This window comes from Acanthopagrus latus, chromosome 8 (genome assembly GCF_904848185.1).
Source record: "Acanthopagrus latus isolate v.2019 chromosome 8, fAcaLat1.1, whole genome shotgun sequence".
NCBI classification, from domain to species: Eukaryota; Metazoa; Chordata; class Actinopteri; order Spariformes; family Sparidae; genus Acanthopagrus; species Acanthopagrus latus.
Genome location: NC_051046.1, coordinates 13,617,168 through 13,638,794, shown reverse-complemented (window position 1 = coordinate 13,638,794; position 21,627 = coordinate 13,617,168). Strand labels below are relative to the sequence as shown.

At 43.8% G+C, this 21,627-nt stretch overlaps 2 protein-coding genes across 4 annotated transcripts in view; one reads left to right on the top strand and one right to left on the bottom strand.

The window, feature by feature from the left end:
* Positions 1–16,513, top strand: part of LOC119025046 (potassium voltage-gated channel subfamily D member 2-like) — a 38,008-nt gene extending 21,495 nt beyond the window's left edge. For 2 of the 3 annotated variants that reach the window (XM_037108343.1, XM_037108345.1), the window contains exons 3-7: positions 10,384–10,546; positions 11,022–11,120; positions 12,060–12,158; positions 13,221–13,441; positions 15,657–16,513. In XM_037108343.1, coding sequence (XP_036964238.1) covers positions 10,384–10,546; positions 11,022–11,120; positions 12,060–12,158; positions 13,221–13,441; positions 15,657–15,834 — 760 coding nt within the window. In that variant the 3' untranslated portion in view covers positions 15,835–16,513. The remainder of the gene's footprint in view (positions 1–10,383; positions 10,547–11,021; positions 11,121–12,059; positions 12,159–13,220; positions 13,442–15,656) is intronic. The other variant, XM_037108346.1, reaches the window with a different exon arrangement.
* A 687-nt stretch (positions 16,514–17,200) lies between these two features.
* LOC119024172 (dopamine D2-like receptor) lies at positions 17,201–19,874 on the bottom strand. Its single transcript, XM_037106690.1, has 2 exons — positions 18,330–19,874; positions 17,201–18,033 (listed from the first exon to the last, which is right to left on the bottom strand). The coding sequence occupies exons 1-2, from the start codon at positions 19,872–19,874 to the stop codon at positions 17,878–17,880; spliced, it is 1,701 nt and encodes a 566-aa protein (XP_036962585.1). The 3' UTR covers positions 17,201–17,877.
* Between the last annotated feature and the right edge of the window lie 1,753 nt (positions 19,875–21,627).

Below are 21,627 nucleotides of genomic sequence, written 5' to 3'. Positions count from 1 at the left end.
TAAAGACAGACTGAAACAATCGCAATAGGTTTATTGATGTCTTGGTAGATAACTAGGCAGATGGCTTTACATTGTTATTGTTGATTTGTGGAAATCAGAAGTCGTAGAAATGGGATGTGCCGCCGGCTTTTCTCTAGTTTCCTAATGAATAAAAGAAAAATACAGCAACATTTGATTAACCCATATCAATTTTCAGACTTACATTAACAACTTATAGTTGGTATGACCCACTTCCGGTTCAAACCCCGCCCATCCCGAGTATAGGTGAGGTTAATTCAGCTGGTTGAAAACATGCAGGCAGATACAGATAATAGCTTACTTGCTCATCAATACTATGAACCAGCCGCTGAGAAACTAGTGCCGATTCATTAATCACTAATTATGTGATCATTAGTTTTGTGCCCCCTCAAGTAAAGGACATCTTACTGTACTTGGTAATTGCTAAGAATTCTGTCATTACCTCTGAATTAGAAGTAGCTACTGAGGTTTCACTGGGAGTTCACAGAAAGTCAGTAGCTACTTCGTCACATTGTCATAATCAACTATAAATTCCTCATGTCACAAGCGTTCAGGAGTTACTCATTAACGACTCATTCATATCAGGACGTTCCTTAATCAGCACTCGCTCCCTGAGAAACATTGCATATTTTTGTGCACTGTTTTGAAAAGCATTAACAAGTCAGGGAAGAGAGCAGGCCACGCTTGTTGTTGGGACTATTATATCCTATGGAGCATTGGGCCCTGATAACATAGATGATCACAATAATTGACGCAGCGCACACAAACAATCAGATCAAACAGCCATTGGTGGCTAGATCACAAGAGACAATCTGTATTCAAGTAAAATCACAATGACTCCCATAAAAAAAGGCTCAAGTCAAAATGAGAATTACCATTTTAGAAACTTACCTCAAGTAAAACTACAAAAAAAACCCAAACAGTATCAGGTCAATAAATTAGAGTTAAAGTTAATGTCCATTTTTGTATTTTTAAATTATTGTATTATCAATTGCACTTGAGATTAAAGTGTTACCTTTAGGGTTGGCGCTGCTCTTTAAAGTCCAACTGCTACAAGATCACTTAAAGTCATTATCATAACATCAAACATTAACGTCATACATGAAAAATTAACACAACTACTCTCAGCGGCTGTTTAACCACATTTTCACCTACAGCATGCTTTTGGAGGTTGGAAGAGGCAAAGCAAGCACTTCATCAGGTTACTGTTGTGTTTTTCTTTTTTCTCTTAGTATAAAAAGTGTGTCCAGATGTGCATTTTGTTTTTGGTTTTGTCCCGTCGTTAAGCATCTCGGTCAAAAGACAGGTGCTGCCTCTTGTTCTTCCAGGCAGCTTCAAAATTAGCATCTGCACTCACCCCCGCGTCCTACATTCAATCCCTTCATCTAGATCAGACTAGTTTAAACAAGTTTGCAAGTGTAGAAGATGAAAAAAAAACACTGTTCACAATTGGTCATCTCAGAATGTTCCCCATTCTCACCCTTAACCTCAGCGCAGGCCCTCACGCAGCAGAGGTGAGGTGACTCGCTGCCCGCTCCATCTAAAGCTTTCTGTGTTCAAGAAAAATGCCACCACTCTGTCGCTCACATGCCGATTAACCTATGATGAATACGGAATGAGGTCATTAGCATAATCACTTGAGTGTCTGATGATTTCATTTTATTATCACGTTCACCCATAATCCATAGCTCCGGCGCCCCTTCATGCTTCCAACCCCCTCTTTCATGTTCCTTTGCCCTCCCCATTCAGCCACGAAGCAGTGTAATTGCATTATCAAAGTGTTATACTGATGTTGCGGGGATATACTTTTAGCCCCTGGCTTTTCTCAAGTAATGTAATGGGGAGCAATCTAAACATAGAATGACAAATTGGAATTAAGGGCTAATGTTGAGTCAGTTTACCTTGGTTTCATCATGGCCCCAGCCGATTGAAGACTTGCATCACCCAGACCTCCCCCACGCCACTCGCAGATTGCCATTCTCACATTTGCGTGTTTGCGGAATAGCATCCTTTTTTATGGATCCACGCGGACACTTAACCATCGTAAAAAACTCTATTAATACAGAGCGGCCATTCATCTCGCAATTAAAAGAAATCGCCGCAAGGATTCGGTCATAATCGTGACGGGCGAGGCGCCGAAGCCGAGGTGACTTGGCATATAATAGCGGTGAAAAAAAGGGGGGGGGTGCTTTTTTGCATAGGACAGCAGTTGTTTCTCAAGTGTCAGCAGGTGTAGACTGGCAAACTGGAGAAGAGCAGAAGAAAAAGAAAAATGTCAAGCAGGGCTGCGCTAGCGCCGCATGATAATAGAAAAGGAGGAGAAAGGGGAAGAGAGAATGAAGCGTTTCATCTCCAGCTCATAGTTAGAGGCAGGCAGGTCCAGGCAGAGGAAGGGTGAGTCAAAGTCAGGAATGGAAGAGCGGTAGAGAGGAAAGCTTTTTATCATCCCTGACTCTTAAGAAGATCTCCCAAATGAGAGAGGGCGTGCATGCTAATGTCAAAGCCGCGGTGATAACTAGCCGCCTGGTTTCGCGGGGTGAGGGTTAAGCTGGGATTTGGAGGAGCTGAGGGAATACATGTTTGATATGTGAGCGAGAGAAGAGCTGAGGTGCCTTTGCCAAAGCTATATACGTGAGGGATTATTCTATATGGTTTATCTGTGTCGGCACGGCTAAGAGAGAGAGGAATTTCACCGGCCTTTCTTGGGCTTGTGTAGTTCCTGAGACTCCCGGGTGAACGTTCAGCCTGAGGATCAAAGCCACATTGACACTGCTGCATCACAGGGTCTTCATTTACAATGCGTTAACACCGACTGGCATGTAGCCACGGCTGCCTTCCTTGAACTTCACATGCTAACCTTCATCGCCTTTCGTGAAAATCTGCAGAGACCGGATCTCAGCTGCAGCATACAAAAACAATCTCTCCACACATCTGCTTCCACGCTTCATTTTGCCGCATTTCCAGCATCCAGTCCGAGCGACGCAGTCTGTGCATTTTTCCTTTTCCCCACCAAGTCGGAGATGTTCACCTATCTCAAAGTTGTCCTTCCCTGTAGCTATTGTTCGCAGTAACTCATACTCGAGTGCTCTTGTTTTTCCCTTCCACACGCATTACACCAGGCAGTGCGGTCCTCTGCCTCCCTCCTATCTCTGCTTTCCCATCTCCCCATTATGTTGTGTAGTTCTGCCAGCCTCTCCTTCTCTCCCTTATCACCTGCAGTGAAAATCTAGCGGGCTAATCCCGGCGCCTGTGGGATTCCCCCCCTCTATAATGATGTATATCTGAGGGATAGCATCAGAGCAGAGCCTCCTATCAGCCCACACACTCTTAATCCCATCAGTCTTTGGTGTCCGAACCCAAGAGAGGGAGCGTTTTCGGATGTTGTGCTCCCGGGCTGAAGCCAGGGACGCGGCGCAGAACATCAGGAATGATACGAGGTGTTTAGGGATCATGTTGGAGATCGTGTTCATTTATTGTGCTTCTGATTCTTTAGACCTTGTGGTGTATCTCCCTCAAGGATTGCATTGCAGTGGTACATTCTGTAGCTGTGTGCGGCTGCACTGAGGAAAAATCTTGCGGGCCAGTCTCTCTGAGATTTTTTTATTTCACAGTCTGCTCATGGTGGAAGCACAGATAAACACAGAATGTGCTTAAAATTTTAACGCGCTGACCGAAACACAAAACAGATTTACATTTCGCTCATTAATAATATAAATGTATGGTACACTGGAGAGAGTTTGCTTTTTTGTTTGCCTGGCTTCCACTCACACTTGTTTTTCTGTAAAATTCAGCAGTCCGTGTTTGCTGCATTCCTCTCTTCTCACTCAGTGGTCAGATTCATGATGCCTGTTGGCACAGAGGAGAACAATCTTATAGCCTTTCCTTTCTTGTTTTTACGAACTAAATTTTTTATGAGGACTCTGACATAACCACCCCCAAGACCTCCTTCTGCAGTACTCCATAAATCCTGCGGTCTTCACAACTACACCCCGGAAAATTTATATCTCCTTGTCACTCATGTTAGTATGCCTCCATGGCATGCAGGCGGTATAATCCATTTTTCTGGAGATTCTGAATTCATAGTTGTATGAGCATGATGGAGTTCAGGAGGGAAATTACATTTTTTTTGGTACATCTATTATTTAACTGTCAGCAAGGATGAATATTGTGCTCTTTCTGCCTTGTGGAGAAGGTACATAGAACAGTATTGTCGCGGGGCATTGCTCCATTTGCTCCTTGTCAAGGCTTGTAAAATATGGAGCCCTTTCTTCGGTCAGTCAGCGTTAGGCTTCATCACCTCTGTGTCATGTTCCTCGGATAAGATTTTAATGTTGTGTCCACTCTGACACTCTATGATCGTCTGCCGTGGCTTTGCATTTCACATCACGCCCGCAGGAGATGTCACCGCTGTACGGATATCTGATACTTCCCGACCTTGCCACTGTCCCGCTGTCCATGCACAGTTTTAACGCCTCTTTCTGTCATTATCAACTTTTGATTGGTACAGTTAGCGACGGTATCAGCGTTTCAGGATAATTGACAGGTTCGGGTCTCTCAGGTTTGGAGGGCTTGCCTCTGCTGTAGAAACCATTGAACTGTGAAACTGAGTGAGTGAATTACCCGAGGAAGCACTGATAGGGAGCTGGGTGTGCGATGGGATGGTCGGCGAAGGTCAGACAGAAAATCCTGCATTCACAGAATTATGAAAGGCGTGCTGAGGACGTACGATGCAGAGAGCATGTTTGGAATCCACCAATCTCATCTCATTGAAATGATAGAAAATGCTAATTCCTGCATGACCTTGACATTTTTCCTGCCAATTAGGTGTTTTTTTTTTTTTTTCAAATGAAAGCCTTGTTTTAGCATCTCAAAGAGCATTTCATAACAAGTTCACTGGGACTCAACACGCGCAACGGATGCCAATGAGTACGATGAGTGCGCCTCACACAGGGAAACGCCAAGAGGGACGTGGAAGCTTGGGAAGGGAGGTGAGATTGAAATTAATTTCAGATTCAGATTATCCGATTGCAGGCCGCTCGGTAATTATTGGCATGAAACAACGGGGATAGATTGGCGCGCGAGATAGGAGCGTGCGCTAAATTCATCTCGATTCTAATCAGCTGACGAATCAAAATGCTTAATGTATTAATCAAATTAGCTCCATTCCATTGCCTCCCATTGAAATATCAAAGTGGAGCAGATCAAAGTGCAGTTTGATGAGATTCAATGTCTTTACCATGACGGATTTAATAGGATGGGCGCGCACAGTCCAGCAGCTCCGGTATCTCCATCACAGGCTTTTCTCTTCATTTTGAACACCTTGACCTTGATCGCTCACATCAGTGGAATCCAACTCTGTGAGGCCGTTTAAGCGTCATTCATTCCCCTTTGCTTTTATGATGCCACTTTACTGCAGTCACTTCAGCAAAGAGGCGAGTTAGTTTCACGGTAAAACCCAGGAAGTGGAAGCCAGAAGCACCGTGACAGAGGTGCCAGTGGATGATCGGATTTGAACTCGGTTGACAAAGCCCCCCTCAGCCCAACGATCTGCCACAATCCTCCTTGGATCCTAATTGTCAGCACTGCTAAGCTGTTGGCGGGGATCTCAAGCGGCATGTCAGTTGGTGGGACAGCAGGACTTGCTTCAGACCTCTGTGATTACATCACAAACTTGAGCCTGTTCTCGCTTAAGAGGGGTGTTTTTATGTAAGTGTTCTTTTTGTCCTGCCAAACAGACCCAAACACTTTAATAGGCTGAAGCACACGGCGGTGAAAATGACCGGAAGAGGTCAGATTTTCCACTGTTTCGGCTCGTTTTACCTGGAAAGACTTAATTTCATTTTGTTTGATTTGAGAATAAAAGACCCAAGTGGTCTCCGAGAGGGTAAGTAAACAAATGACGTGTCTGTAAAGTCATCCAGATATCTTGTTTGTTTTTTTCCTCCTCTCGCTTCCCACTAACCAGATGGCAGTCAGATTTCAGACACAGGGTTCTGGAAGACAATCAAGGAACAAGATTGCTTTTTTAGTAAGGGGGATTGGTTTAACTAGATGTCAAATTAAAGGCCTTTTTCACGCACACGCACGCACATGAACGAGTGCACATTCTCGTGTGTGTGTGTGTGTGTGTCCAGGCGTGTCCATGTTATTGGGTGTCGGCGCTCGCTGTGAGGCGGTGAGGTCATGTACAGAAATCTGTCTCAGAGCACCCCCTGATGGAATACCGCACCGCCTTTAAGGTCAACCGCACAAACCCTGCCACGCAGGGTTGATACAGGGACTCATGAATGTTTGATTGGTCTATTATCCCAGCCGGGCGGGGACATTCATGCCCCGCTTCTGGAATTCAAATATTCCTTTTAGTCTGACAGTTTCTCCTCTCCTACGCCATCTGAGGCGAGCCCCCGGTTTTGCTCTCTCTCACCGCACTGGGCTTCATCTGCAATGCTGTCATCTCACTGTAGGACAATTCTACACAATGCGCTGTTTTTTAAGACCGCTGCGAGTGCGTGCGCAGCATGGTTTCAGGTGGGTGGAACGGGGGAATTGATACTCAGTCATTCCGACACTCCTCTTCCTCCTCTGCGGGGTGGATAAGAATCTGGCCATCCATCTTTGTGTCTCACCCATGTCAGCTCGGGGTAGCAAACGTGGGTACCTGGTAGTCAGAGACAACAAGAACAAAGCAGGAACATTACTTTAATCTCTCGCCGCTGTTAATTCCTGCCTCTGCCGTCATCCAGGAGGCAGAGCTTTGTGTATCTCAGCTTCCCCCTTATGAACAATCCATCACTGTTAGTGCCTCTCTCCCGAGTGCTCCTTTCTTTTTTTTTTCACCTGCTCGCTGCGATGCTTTGCTTTCAAAAGGCGATGCTCGCCGCTGAAAGGAATGCAACACGCCATATTCCACAGTTGACTGTTCAGACTTATTTTCACATCCAGCTGCATCTTGACACTCCTCCTGTTGGAATAACACACACGCTTAATGCGGGGGGGGGGGGGGGTGTCGCCCTGCATTTTTTATGCGGATCTCTTAATAGGCTTTCAACAGTACATCCTGAATCTATAATTGACACCTGCTGTCAGGCTCCGTCGGTGATTACATAGGAAAATGGCTTGACCCGTAATGAACTGTAAAACTAATGACATCTGCGTGAGATTACTCAACTTGAAAGCAAACTGTTGTACATGAAGTCCCATCAAGCGTGATATTAAAATGTCCACTTTTACATCTTTCCGCCCAAGCTCTGTAAAAGCCCAGGCTGTTGGGCCCAACGTGATGGAAACCTGGGGCTAATGACTCAAGCAGACGGCCGTGGGCATTAGACAACTTCATTTATGAAATAGTCAACCTCCCGTGTAGCGATACATTCACATTACCCTGCCTCACTTGAGAGACGCGCGGCTGTCACAGCCACTGAGCAATGCTGATGTCCTTTCCTACCTGCATTCATCTTACTCTCAGGAGGTAATGGTCTTCTCAGGTCATTTGCGCATGAGGCTCTCGATCATCCATCTCACCCACCTGCAATCCTGTGGATCCTGTGAATTGCAGGTCCTCTGCAGCATGTAGAGGGATGTTTAGAAAGACAAGGAAAACAAACACGCTCTAAATCATTCGTCTTTTTCTTAAATCCCTGTGCTTCCTGTGCCCTGAAGTGTCTGCAGAAAGCTGTTAATGAACATGCAGGCTATGTTCAAATGATTTGTGGGTATAATTTGCAGGTTTTTTTGTCCAGTGCTTTTAATCGCCCGGGAGAAATGACTGATAACGATATTGAATGATTATCACCAACACAGTGTCACAGAGCTTGTGACTTAATGTTTAGTTTGTTAGTCTTGGTAGTACATAGTGTAGTACATGCAAGAGCAAATCTTCAATTTGAAATGACTTCACTGAGTCACTACTGTCTGTACGTTATGTCCTCATCAGGCACTTATAAAAGACCACAAAGTCACAGAGACAATCAAGATATGACGACTCTGTTTCACATAGTTGGCTGCTCAGACATTAACCTTATAAAATGAGTCCGTATAGTCCAGTTTTGTACTGGACCGAACATAATGGAACCAGACACACACTGAACTCACTGACAGAGGTGTATGATCTTGAATTTGAGTGAAAGTAGCAACACTAAAGTGTAAAAAGTACCCGGTTGCAGGAAAAAGCCATGCATTTAAATTGTGACTTTTATAGAAATAGCATTTCCCTCTAGTGTTACTGTGCTGCACCGCTGTCGCTGGCAGCCTGGCTACTGTCCAAAGCAGAAAAAACAACTGTAAAGAATCCATATTTGACCTGAAAACCCTCATCTCAGTGCTATGAAAAGGAGTTAAACACTTGGTTGTTTTATTAAGTATGCAGGCTTAGTTACTTTCTGATCTTGTAGAGGGAATAGAGCTTTTGAACCGTCTTGAGTCCAAGTGGTCAGAGGAAACATGTATCAACGCCAGAGCGCTCTCCATTGAGCAAATGGCATTCACACTTGTGTTACCTTGCTTTCTGTCATTAACCCTATCCCTCCTCACCTCCTCAGCCTCCTTGGCCTCCTCCATCACCTTGTTTTTTTTTTTTTCTTTTCCAAGGTTATTCCAGTTCTTCCACTGTTACCTGTGGATAGTGACCAGGGTAAACAATGCCTCCTCCTGTTCTGGTTGTGCACTGGCAAACTTGTCTCCTTTGTGCTGTAATTCAACCTGTATTTTTGTTGCAAAGCAAAGGGTTTACATAGAGCCAAACTACACACATTTTTACTTCAGAATAAGTTCAAGCAAAAAAAGTTGTCTCATGCCAGGGTTAGGGTTATGTACTCATTTTCCACAGTATGGATACTGATACAAGCCTCTCTCTCTCTCTCTCTCTCTCTCTCTCTCTCTCTCTCTCTCTCTCTCTCTCTCTCTCTCTCTCTCTCTCTCTCTCTCTCTCTCTCTCTCTCTCTCTCTCTCTCTCTCTCTCTCTCTCTCTCTCTCTCTCTGACAGTGAGCCGACACACACACACACTGCTGCAGTGGCCACCTTTCTCACACCCAATTACCTTAAAAGCTAAAATCGCACAGTACATAACCCTTGCTATACTTATCTTTTAGTGAATATTAAAAATGTAATGCCCTCAAAGTCATGTCAGGTTTTCTTCATGGTGTCAGTATCAGTATTTTTATATTCTGTGTTTTTTTTTTTTTGAATCAGCAAAGTAACATGTGACTAAAGTCTACAAATGCACAAAGTGGAGTAAAAAGTACACTTTTCACCTCTTGGAGTGTAAGAAACAGAAAATGGAAATATTAGAGTGAAAGTACCTGAAAACTGTCCTAGAGAACAGTAAAATAAAACAAGTGGACTAAGTTGCTTTCCGCCACTTCTTTCTGCTAAACATCGCTGTTGTTCACTCTGCAGTGTGTAAATAGTAAGTGGATACAAATCTTCACACTGTATTGAACACAATTAAAAATACAGCCGAATGATTTGTTATTTCCACATCCTGTAAATGGTGCCAGAGGTGACGGCTAATGCAAAGAAAGCGAGATCGTGAAGACAGCGTGATTCTGGCTTTACCTTGAGCACAGACAGGTCCGATTGCCTGATAGAAGACAGGCACATTAATCTCTTTAATGGGGATGATTCAGTTCCATCTGACATATGTACAACCATTAATCTGTTCATGCCGAATGCGGCCTGTGCAACATTTCTGTGATGTTGAAAAATGACATGCATGTGCTGCGGTGCACCATCAGATCAGCGCTGCACAGAGAGCTGCTTGTTGGCTTTATCTCAAACATGTTCAGTATGGTTTCACCGTTTATCTACATTCAATATTCAGGGTCCATTTTGATGCGTGCAGGAAAAACAAAACACACAAATGCCCCACCGACTTAAAACGAGTTTCTCCAGGGTGCAGCATCACGCTGACTGTTCCCATCCCCCTTCTGCCTTTACCCAATGTGATACTACACCCTGTATCTTTCACAAGCTGTTTGGCTAACCGAGGTCACAGGGGACGTGTAGCGCGTTTGGTCACGACGTGAAAGCATTAGCCCGTGCCAGCAGGTGTGTAATTATATATGAAACAGGGTTTTAAAAGAGAAACATCACGACGGCACGAAGAGAAGTAGGCCACGCACAAGAGACTTCACAGAAGTCCTATTTATTCCTCACCCGCTTCAAATGTGTGACTTCTTATTTGAAGTTGTGAAATAATCCAAGGTCACTGTAACTATTTCAAGACTGGTAAAAATAACATTAAGCACACAACAGCTTAACATGATAAAAACAAGCCTGCGAGCCGATTCTTTTAAAAAGGGGTTATTGTCCTCCTTGTTTTTTCCACCCCGCGCGCTGACTTGTTTGTCTGTTTTTCTGTGTTGCAGGTACGGGGACATGGTGCCAAAAACAATCGTGGGGAAGGTGTTTGGGTCCATATGCTCTCTGAGTGGGGTGCTGGTCATCGCCTTGCCGGTCCCTGTCATAGTGTCAAACTTCAGCCGTATCTACCACCAAAGCCAGCGGGCGGAGAAGCGACGAGCCCAGAGGGTACTGACTCACCCCCCATCCCCTTCCTCTGCCTCCCTCTTCCTGCCTCTCTCTCTCTATCTTCTCTCTGTTTTGCCTCTATCTGACTCTTTTTCTCTGTCCCTGTCTTATCCGCACGTAACAGAATGACAGGGCAAACACTATCTTTCCAGAATATTAATCTCTTATTGTGCTCTCTGTGTATGTGTGTATTGGGTGGGCTGAACTTGCTTGAGTGTATTTCAGTGGGAGAAAGGAATAAGAGAGGGAATGACAATGACTGAACAAATGATCTTCAGAGTATGGTGTCAGCAGCTTTTCAATAGCAATATGTGCATTTCTTCCTGAAAGTGTTTGCTAAGGCAGAATTTCCTAATGGTAGATTTGAGCGTGGCCTCTCCCTACTAAATACTGTGACTGCCAGAGGGAGACAGAGCCAATTAGTGTGACAGACAAACCGTCAGAGGCTAAAACAGAGGTCTGTTTGTTCAAACAGAAAACTCGGCTTGCTAGAATCCGTGCTGCGAAGATTCGAGGCACTAATGCCTATATGCGCTACAAACAAAATGGGCTCCTGATCGACTCACTGGAGGAGGTAACGAGACCAAGCAGCGGCTTGGGGGCTGACTGACCGGGGCCTCGCTGACGCTTGCATGCCGCTCTGCTCGGGGGCCATGCCACCACACACAGGGGAGAGGGAGTGGGGTGGGGTGGTGGGCGGGGCTTCTCATGCTGTAACACAGGGGCTGCTGTCATTCCAGTGCTTCAGTGTGACCGCCGCCTCTCTTACATCGCACCTCTCGGCTGCAGCATTGACATGCACCGTCGACACTCTCTCTCTGTCCATACAGCAGGAGGGCCAGGCGGCAACACTTGCCTTCTGGTGGATCTCAGCCATTACACTCACACTGACTCATGACCAAGCCCTGCATGTCTGTCCAACAGGGTTTGGAGGGGAAGGAGGGAACCGGAGGCTTACTGGACAGTAGGTCGCCCATGGAGGCTGCGTGTGCTCAGCCTGCATCTCCTCTAAACTCTGTTTCTGATCTGCTGTGTGTTCTGTGTGTTATTTCTCAAGCATCCAGGTTGTAGTGCAGACTAACACGACATACCTTCCATCCCAGTGCCGTGCAGAGCTCCATCAGCGTGTGTAGTTTGTTGTTGTGGTCCAGACTCGTGTTTGGTGCAATCTGTCCGATCTGTGTCCAGGTGTGCCACTGCTGTTGCACTGAAATGAGCCCAGTTCTAATTTGACTTTTCTGGTCCTTCTCACCAAATCAGCGAAAGAATGGCAAAAAAACACAATTCTATCAGTGTAACATGTTGTAATCAGCCGCTGTCTCTATGCATCTCTAAAGCATCCCCATTTCACTAGGTTCTCAGTAGATTGGCTGCCGTGCTACAGATCAGCATTTCAACCCCTCAGTGCTTTGCATACTCTCCACAACATCGTCGAGCTAGCTGTTGCCTGAAACTCTGTTCCGATGCGAAGTCTCAACCTGCTCATTTTGGCTTTGCTTTGTCTGTTTTAAAGGCCGCCAAGGAGGCAGGACAAGCCCTGGTGGGGAAGGCCCCTCACCCCCCATTTGAGAGCCAGCATCATCACCTGCTGCACTGCCTGGAGAAGACCACGGTAAAGAAAAAGAAAAAAACAACCTTTTCTACCTAAAACTTAAAAGCTGAGTCCGCTGGAAAACACAAGCTCACTTCGGCGTCTTTCATTCTTACTATTTTGGTAACAGACTGTATACAGCTCACAGCTAAAAACAACTCCTTTTATGCAAAATTGCATCACTTCTGCAGCCCGCGCTGTATCATCAGCAGTGCCAGTTGGTTACAGTGCGTTACAAATAGAAACAAAGTGAGTTTTTTCATCCATGCACAAACTGTACAGTCATTTAATATGCAGCGCGAGTTAAAAATAGCCATAAATGGGGATGGGGAAACATTTGGTCCCCTCTCCAGCAACATGCTAAAGATAACATGACTGCCAGGCAGTGACATTATTCCTTTCAAACAAACCAGCATACTTAATTTTACACTATGTATAATTCAGAGATGTAAGAGCCTCCTTAATGCCTGCCTGTGACACGAGTTTTACACTTGCGGCTCTAAACCCCGGTACAGGGAGACATGGACAGGCAGTAAATCAGTGTGCCTCCTCGTAGATGATCCCCCCCCCCCTCCAGTAAAAGGCTTGCCAGTCGTCTGGGAGAAGCTCCATAAAGGCTTCATGGTATTCAGATGGCGGCACACATGTTTACACCAGGCTTCTCATGGCGTACATTATAGATGGCAGAGTGCATTGCAGGATTGACAGAAGGAACATATAAGAAAGGGATGCATGATTCAGGGCCATGGCATCAGGAGCATGGCGCGGTGTCACTCTGCCACCTGCTGGCAGAACCTGAAACGCACTTGGAGCCTGACCTTCAAGTCATGCTCATTTGTCACAGGGATAACAGTTGTGAATGTTTTCGCAGATGGCTCTTAATATGGACATCTGGGCCAATATATTTCTGCTCCCTTGATGATTCATTTTCCAATTATTAAACAATTTTGCTGTGGATTCTGTTCAGTCTGTTTAGTCTTTACTGTGAAACATCTTCACTCATTGTTTAGCCGAGCCAATCATCGGTGTAATCGAGTGATTCACAAGCGACATTTCACCCCCCCCCATCTCTCCCCACCGCAGAATCACGAGTTTGTGGACGAGCAGACGTTTCAGTCCAACTGCATGGAGATCTCCGTGATGAACAAGTCGGGTTCCCGCACGTCCTCGCTGTCCTCGTCGCCACACGGACTGAGCTCGTGCTGCTCTCGGCGCCACAGGAAGAAGAGCAGCTTCAGTCTGCCCAGCACAAACAACCAGGAGCTCAGCACCATCCAGATCAGAGAGAGGCCAGTGGCCAACAGGTAGTGCTGCTACCTACAGAACACAAAATCAAAAGCATGTGCACTGTACAGTTTTGAAAAACTGACTTAACTTTTGAAATAGCCAGGAAGCTGATTACATCAGAATTACCAAGTAAAGTCACCTATAAATCTAAGCTATAGAACATTTTTGCTGTAGGTTACTTGGTAATTTTGAGGTAATGAGTTTTCCTTGATAAATTTGAGTAAAATCACTTTGTGTGATTTCTCAACATGTTGGGTTTCATAAACATAGAATTATCTTTTTGATTTGATTGATTATCTTTTATTTTTATATCAAACGTGTAAAAACAAAAGAACAGGCAGTAAAAAAGCTGAAAAAAGAAAAACCAAGTCAAGAACAAAAACATGAATTTGGAAGGAACGCTTATTAAGAAGTAAACACATTAATCCCACCACTTCTCCACTACCTTGTTAATTAACTCATAATTTGTATACAAATGTCCGACAGTCTCAGCTTCACTGTGGCTCATCTGCAGGCAGCACACACCTCAGTAGGACTACTTTCTGTTGTTGAAGAAATAGTCCTTTCACTCTGAAAACTGCTGTACAGATTTTATCGGCAAAAACCTACAACACTGTATCTGCAAGGAGCTGTTGAAAGAAATGATTCAATATTGTAAGCAGCACAGACAAAATTCACATTCACTGTCACACTGGAGCAGATAAGGTGGACCCAAATGCAGTAGACAGCAGGCGGGAAGATCGGCGGATTTGTTCAGGATCAAGAGAATACAAGGACCAGGCAAAAACACAACCGCAGGATCAGGCAAACACGACAGAGAACTTGACAGAGACTGAGCTAATAACTGGACTGAAATACAAACTGAACTAACAAAGGGATGAGGCACAGGTGGAGAAAAGGCAGAGAAACACAGGTATCAAAAAAGAGTAGAGGAACCAAGTGAACAGGGATGAATCTGATGCAGATATAACACTGAGAACGGGGTTCGGCTAACTAAGGTGAGTGCAGGAGTGGAGGGAATAGAGACTGAGGAGGAACAATGGAGGAAAAGACAAAAAAAAAACAACCCACAAATGAATAAGACAAAAATGACATGACATTCAGCTCCATTATGCTGCGACAGAATTGTCAGAGCTATCTCAAAACGTTGGGGAGTATCGTAAAACCTAAACTCTAATCTGGATTTCAAAAAGTACAGTGAAGATAACAGACTTGGAGACAGAACAACGCTGCCCTCCTGCAACGCAGGCTGCTGTGCAGACTGAAGTGAAGCCTTTGAAAGCAGAGCTGTCCAAACTCTGTGCCAAGACAGTTGAATCAGAACCATCAAATGGAGACGCTGTAGCCCACAACAGGGGTTACTGAGGAAATGTGCCCATTAATCTTGGTTTGAAACACATCATCCATAGCTGAGAAATTATTTTTCATGAGCATGCTTGTACATGATATAATCATTGATTGTGTGAGACTCACATGCACTAAGACAGTGGGATTTTTTGTGTTCACATGCATAAAACAATATATATTTAATACCTGGTGTCTTTGCTCCAAATGGAGAGCATGTTAAAAGATTGTTATTTAGGATATACAGTATAGTCAGAGTCAGCCCTTGGCTTTAGATCCACAGGATGTGTTAGTGCTGCAGTAAAACCTTGATAAACTGATTTGGCCATCGGAAGATTGCTATGACGATTTTATAACTATTTGTCAGCCGATTAATTGTGTCAGCCTTTTTTTAAGCAGAAATGTTAAATATTTGGAGTTGCAGCTGCTTAAATATGAGGATTTGTGGCTTTCTTTATCATCTGTGACAGTAGATGAAGAGTCTTTGGGTTTCACGCTGTTGGCTGGACAGAAGAGGATGAACAAAAATACATCACTTTGGGCTCTGGGACATTGTGATGAGCTTTTTTACATCAATCGAACTTAAAGATGGAAAAATTAAATGTGATAAAGAAATAGTTCAAATGGTTCGTATGTGATCTGTAGACCAGACTGAAACCTGAAATACATTAAGGAGTGACATGAGCCTAAACTCCTTCTAAATTGTACATTCAATCTCTACAAAAACTGTGGCTTTTCCCCCCCAGAGGCTTTCGTACAGTATAGAAAAGTCTAAAAGAACTGACTGTAGTACAGGCTTTGTGTGAGACACTCACAAGGTCAGGCCTCTCACCCTCTTTCATCCTGTGTTTTACTTCCTTTTTTTTTTTTTTTTTATCCCTTTCACAGTCGCTCCAGCCTGAATGCCAAACTCGACGAGACCGTGCCCTTGAAATGTGACGAACCTTACATCACACCCTCCATGGTCAGCCTATCTGCCCCGGCGATGACCTCATCAGACGGCCATGGCTCCACCACCACCACCGCATACTCTCAGAGCAACATTGTACGAGTATCTGCCTTGTAGATGTCATGCCTATCTGATCAGCTAACTGGTCTCGAGAAGCACCAGATGCTGAGGAGAGGGACCACTGAGCATCAACCTGCCATAATCTAGAGGGATTATAAGATTAGCAGAAGTTGGGGGTTTTTTGATGTAGTGATCTCATCTGATGTCAAACTCTGCATGGTATTAGAGTGATGAATGGACGGCTGCCTTGGAGATGAAAAGCGAACCAGCAGATCTTGCTCCATTAAGCACAGCAGAGCAAGGCAAAGTGTTGGGATTGCGTGGTTAATCGTCGTTGCCTAAAACTACTGAGAAAAAAAAAAACTTTATTTTTGAATATGTAATGTAGTTGTATTTGTTGTCTTCTGATTCAAAGGAGGAAAAGGCAGATGTTTAAAAGGTCAACTTGATGGCCTCTGATGACAAAGCACACATATTCATGGACTGAGCGCCATCTTTGTGAATACTGAATCAGTCCACTTACACATTAAAAGCACTCGCCTCACTCACCACCCAGTTCAAATGTTTTTGAACCCCCTCCCCCCTTCGATTAACTGGCTTCCGATAGTCCCCCTCACTGTTGTAAATTCAGAAAACATACATCAGCTGGAATGGAAACCTATTGTGAATATTCATTAAGTGACTCATTAACTGGTTGGTGTCATCGTTTGATGAGGAAAAAAAAAAAAAGAAAAAAAATGCTACGCATCCTGACATGTTTGTGAAATGTGCAAGTGAAAGTCGAAAACGACAAAATTTATGTTAGCTTACATATTTGACATTCTGATTATGGATCTGTTTGAAAGCCACTGTCATTGATTAACAATCGATATTGAGAACTATACAGGGTACATATTAGTTAGGTCACAAAGGTAGAAATTGTGAGTGAACGTTCGCCGCAACACTTAACTAATACTAACCCTAACATGGACACATAGTATTGACCAGGACAACCACATGACAGAGGGTAGAACATCAGCTCCATTGAGTTCCTCTTAAATTAAGTATAATATTCATAAGCGAGACTTGGTAGATGTCACTGTGTTTAAAGGCCATTTTGTACATTTTTCATACTGTAAATATCTTGGTTAGCTCTTAATCAGCTGCATTCGAATTTGGCTCTTCTTATTTCTAGATTTAGTTGACAGTTGTTGACATACTATTTCTGTCTGTTACCTGGTTGAATTAAGGATTTGCATGCTGTCACTGCAGAATTCTGTTTTATTAAAAAGTATGTCCCTGCGTCCTGTTGGGAGGTTTGTCAAGTCAGAGTGAAATCGACTGGAAGGAAAAACACAATGAGGCCGGTGTGTTACGATGTAAATTCTGCAACTCTTCTTTGCTTTTAATGAAATACAGGTCTTGTCATGGAGTACACATATAAAGGGGGGGGGGGGGGGTAAGGAAAAAGAGGGACTAAAATAATCATACATTGTGCATTTGGTGCAGTGGATAGAATAAATACTGTAGCTCTACTGAAACATCCATGTCTTTTTTTTTTTTTTTTAATTTACCAGAACACAGTTAGATGGATTTCATAATGTTTTTGCCTGATTTCTCAATGAGCATCACTAATGAGCAGATGACATAATAATGAGGTGCTGCTGCTGCTCCTGCTGGAGGACATGTGAGGACCTGACCGGCCCAGCGGTGGGTCCTGACTGTGGGCTCCTTGGAGACACAGGAGCAGCTCCTCTGTGATTGTGTGACAGGAAGAAAAAAACAAAACAAAAAAAACTCAGCAGCGTCCTCCCGCTGAGCTGATTGCGCTGGTCCAGGCCGCCTCTCACAGCGTGTCGCGTCTCTTGCTCTGCGGTGTTTAGTATCTACTGAGACGTCGGCAGGCACAAAAATCTAATATATAACGCAGCGGCATATAAAATAATAGGCTCCGTCTACCCAAATACAAGTTCACGCTTTGACGTCTGGGGTTTAATTTAGCAGATATTTGAACAATGACTCTGCAAATGTTAACCATTTTATTATTCAGTTGCATAACGGAATGTTGAATATGGTCATTTGGTCTTTCGAGACTCAATTTACACAGATGAGGAAATGTTATCACTTCTTATTAAATATGGATTCAACCCTGCTTTTAAGCCTGTAGAACTCTGTCCGAAACTGAGGGTTCACCGCGGCGTATATTATTGGGTCGCTCAGTGACGTGATGCAGGCGATAGACACCGACAGAATCTCCACGTCCCAAATGATTGCTATCTGAAACAATAAAGGGAAAATGAAAAGGTTTTAGAGAACATTAGACACCATGAGTTTAATGCCTGTCAACCTGCAGCACTGAGGTCCCCGCATAGTCGCATGATATGCATATTTGTCCTGAAAACACAACTTTAAAGCACATCATACTCATCTTTGCATCAATGTTGTGTGTGCCTGTGTAAGGACTTTCTGGGAAGCTAAAAAATGAGTTTACGGGCCAGGAAGAGTTGAGAGGCCTAGAATCATCTTGACGCTTTTTTGGTCAAAGTTGCATTCTTACCTCTGCAGCTTCTCACCTGTGTGTTTTTGCTTTTGTGCACGACGAAATTCGCCAGGATGGTCGTGATCAGTGGCAGCCAGAACAAGAGGAAAGACACAATTATGTAGCCGGCACGCTTTGCCATTCTGCTCTCCTTCTTCTTGCTCGCTCTCTCTCTACTTGCTTTTGAAGGCATCATGCACACGGCGCCTTCAACCTGCCCGATGTCTTTCGCAGCATCTGCTTCGGGGACATTACTCGAGGCCGCAGGTAATGAAGACACTTGAGCCACTGTATCAACTGGCAGCGCTCCCCCTCCGTTGTTGGTCTTAGGGGGTTTTGGCTCAATCAGTAAAACAGAAGTGGACTCAGGGTTTTCATGAGGGCCGCTCTCTTTCATTTCAGAGGGTGCTTTGTCGATTTTCACTCGCACTTTGGACTGCTTTTCTGTGTCGAAATTGCACGACACCTTCTGTGGCTCTGTGCTTGAGCTCCTAACACAAGCGACAGCATCTCCATTTGATAGTTTGGATTCAACTTTCTTGGCACAGGGATTGGGCGGCTCTGTTTTCAAAGGCTTCTCCTCGGTCTGCACTGCAGCCTGCATTGCAGCAGGGCAGGGTTGTTCTGTTTCCAAGTCAGTTATCTCCACAGTACTTTTTAATTCTGTTTTATTCTCTGAACCGAGGGAGACACATTGCGGCGCTTTTGTTGAGGTCAGCAGAGCAGCTGTTGAATCTTTCTTGGATGAGTCAGGTTCAGCTTTCGTCACTTCTTCCACTTCAGCAGCACTTCTGCTCAAGGTCTGGTCTTGCTTGGGTTTTTCATGTCCACTCTCTACTGCTGCGTTTTTTTCTGTCTTCAGCTCGTCTTCTGTTTTGTCCTTTTTCGAAGACGGGAGAATGCCTTTGTCAAATATTTTGCGGTTATGGGATCGGACGTGCGCAAATATGCGAGCGTAAAATCCAATGATGGCGCCGAAGCAAGCTGCCCAGAGTGGGAACAACATGTAAAGTCCGAAGGTGTCATAAGAGGCTGTCGTTTCTCTCTGTAATCCTTTGCATTTCACATGCACAGGCGAGTCCTTCACAAACATCAGACAAAAAACAGCCACCACGAAAGCCGTAGTCCACGTAACAGGAATCAGCACCATCACCCGTATTCGCCTTTGGCTGGTTTTGAAGGGCTGTGCGATGGCCTGGTATCTCTCAGCGCTTATACAGGCCAGCGTCAGGAGCTGTATGCAGCAGCTGAAAGAGAAAGAGGCCACTTGTGTGTCACAGATCAACTCGTCCACAGGTCTCCTTTGGTACACAGTCATGACGATGGTCAGCAGAATGGGGCAGTCAATCAAACATCTCAGTATGTCTATAACTGCCAGATTCACCACCAGCGCGTTATTCCACGTTTGCAGTGACTTTTGGTGATAAACTGCCAGTATCACGAAAATATTCGCTGCAATCCCCACGACAGAAGTGATCACCAGGATCAAGCTGTTTGCCATCACAAAGGCGACGTCGGTGTATTCCTTCCAAAAGGTGTTGTTCCCAGAGTCCCGTGCAGGTGCAAACTCGCCAACCATCTCCAGGTTCAAAGAGTCCGCATGTTTAGTTCTGCATCCTCATTCTCTCCATGCTGACCGGACATGCGTTGAGCCTGTTTCGCTCGCCGGGATAAGATTCATCGCTGAATGAATAATATTATAAAACGGATGAACCTGCAGCCTGGACCAAGTATCCGCCCTTTTTCATTATCACTTCACAGCAGCAGCAGGTCACCTGGGAATCCACGCTGTTCACATTCATTAAAAAAAACTGTGCTGTGTATTCACAGCAGAGACAACTGGAAAAAAACAAAACAAAAAACAGGATGGCAGTTAATTGAAAAGTGGCTACGTCACCATTGTCTCAATCCTGATATAGAACTTTAAAAGGCCAAGCAGGGGCTGTGAGATGAAATGCAATAATGATGATTATCATGGCACCGTGACGCAAAGAATATGAATATGTGTGTGTGAAGTGAACAGCTGTCCATTTTATTTAATACAGTACCTCACAAAGGTTAAAAGCTTTGCATTAACCATGCCAGATGGATGACTTGCGAGTTCTTGAATTGGCTCAGGAAATAAAGGGAGCCATGCTGCTGGATTATAGCATGACACTCTGTAATCCTGTTTGCAGATAAAGTGTGAAATGCTCTTTGCTTCAAATGTATAAGCTTATGTACTATGCCAAATCTGGGATTAGATCAATACAATACACGTTCCGTCTGACCACCCTATGTATTAGGCTGATCAAATGTATCTTCAATTCATATAGGGAAAAAAAGAAAGTTCTAGAAAACAAGACTGTGGTGAAACAAAACGACTCAACAATAATGAGAGTGATTGTAATAAAAAACCTTTCTAAAATAGAGGTAAAGAGACAAACGAGAACCCTGCAAATGAAAATAATTTCAGTTGGAATCTGGTTTCCATCATTTTAATCAGGATTGCCAAAATAAGGTGCAAGCAGTAAAATTAAAATTCACCTCAACTGTTTTTTTTTTTGTTTGTTTTTTTTTACCAACAAACTCAAACCACTCAAAAAGCATGTCTACAAAAAAGAACTGTCTGGAAGAAAAATCTTTGGAAGGAAAAAAAGTCATTATTATAGAGAAATGTTATCGAAATAATGACCTTGTAACTCAAAGTGATAAGAAATGTTCTCAATATTATGAGTGTCTTGAAATAATCACATCATATCACAATTTAATTACATAGTATCTTAAAAATGATGACTTAACAGCTTGGGTAATGACCGAAATCTCAAAATAATGAGAAAGTATCTCAGAATGATGGCATAATATCTAAAAATAATGACTTAAAACCCCAAAATAATGAGACACTTCTCAGAATAACAACAAAGGATCATAAATAATAATTAAAGATCCCTTTTTTTTATCTCATAGAGGTACCCACCACTAACCTGGTGTATGTACAGTAATAGAAATCACAAACTCAATGAACAACACAAACATTATAGAGAGCAGAGCGCTGAGCAAAGTGAAATGACTGGATGACTGGATTTCAATCTGACAGAACCTCTGGACTTGCTCAGGAGACACAGAAATACTCTCATCTGTTTGTTGAATTGGATTGTATTTTAATTTAATGAATACAATCAAATTATTGCTCCCAAAAACATTAAACACTAAAACCAGTTTATAAAATAAGCCAATCAAAAAATTCCCCGCTCAGACTGAATAACCAAAGAGTGAATCTATTCAAACCTCGCGGTTCATTTCATCGTAGCTCTTGCATATCGGTCAACTCGACAGTTAAACCTCGCTCTGAT

Excerpts from the sequence above, each read along its gene's own strand:
- LOC119024172 (XM_037106690.1), bottom strand. The coding sequence starts at position 19,874 with ATGGTTGGCGAGTTTGCACCTGCACGGGACTCTGGGAACAACACCTTT. Across the intron at positions 18,034-18,329 it reads ACAAAAGCAAAAACACACAG|ATAGCAATCATTTGGGACGT; the intron begins GTGAGAAGCTGC and ends TTATTGTTTCAG.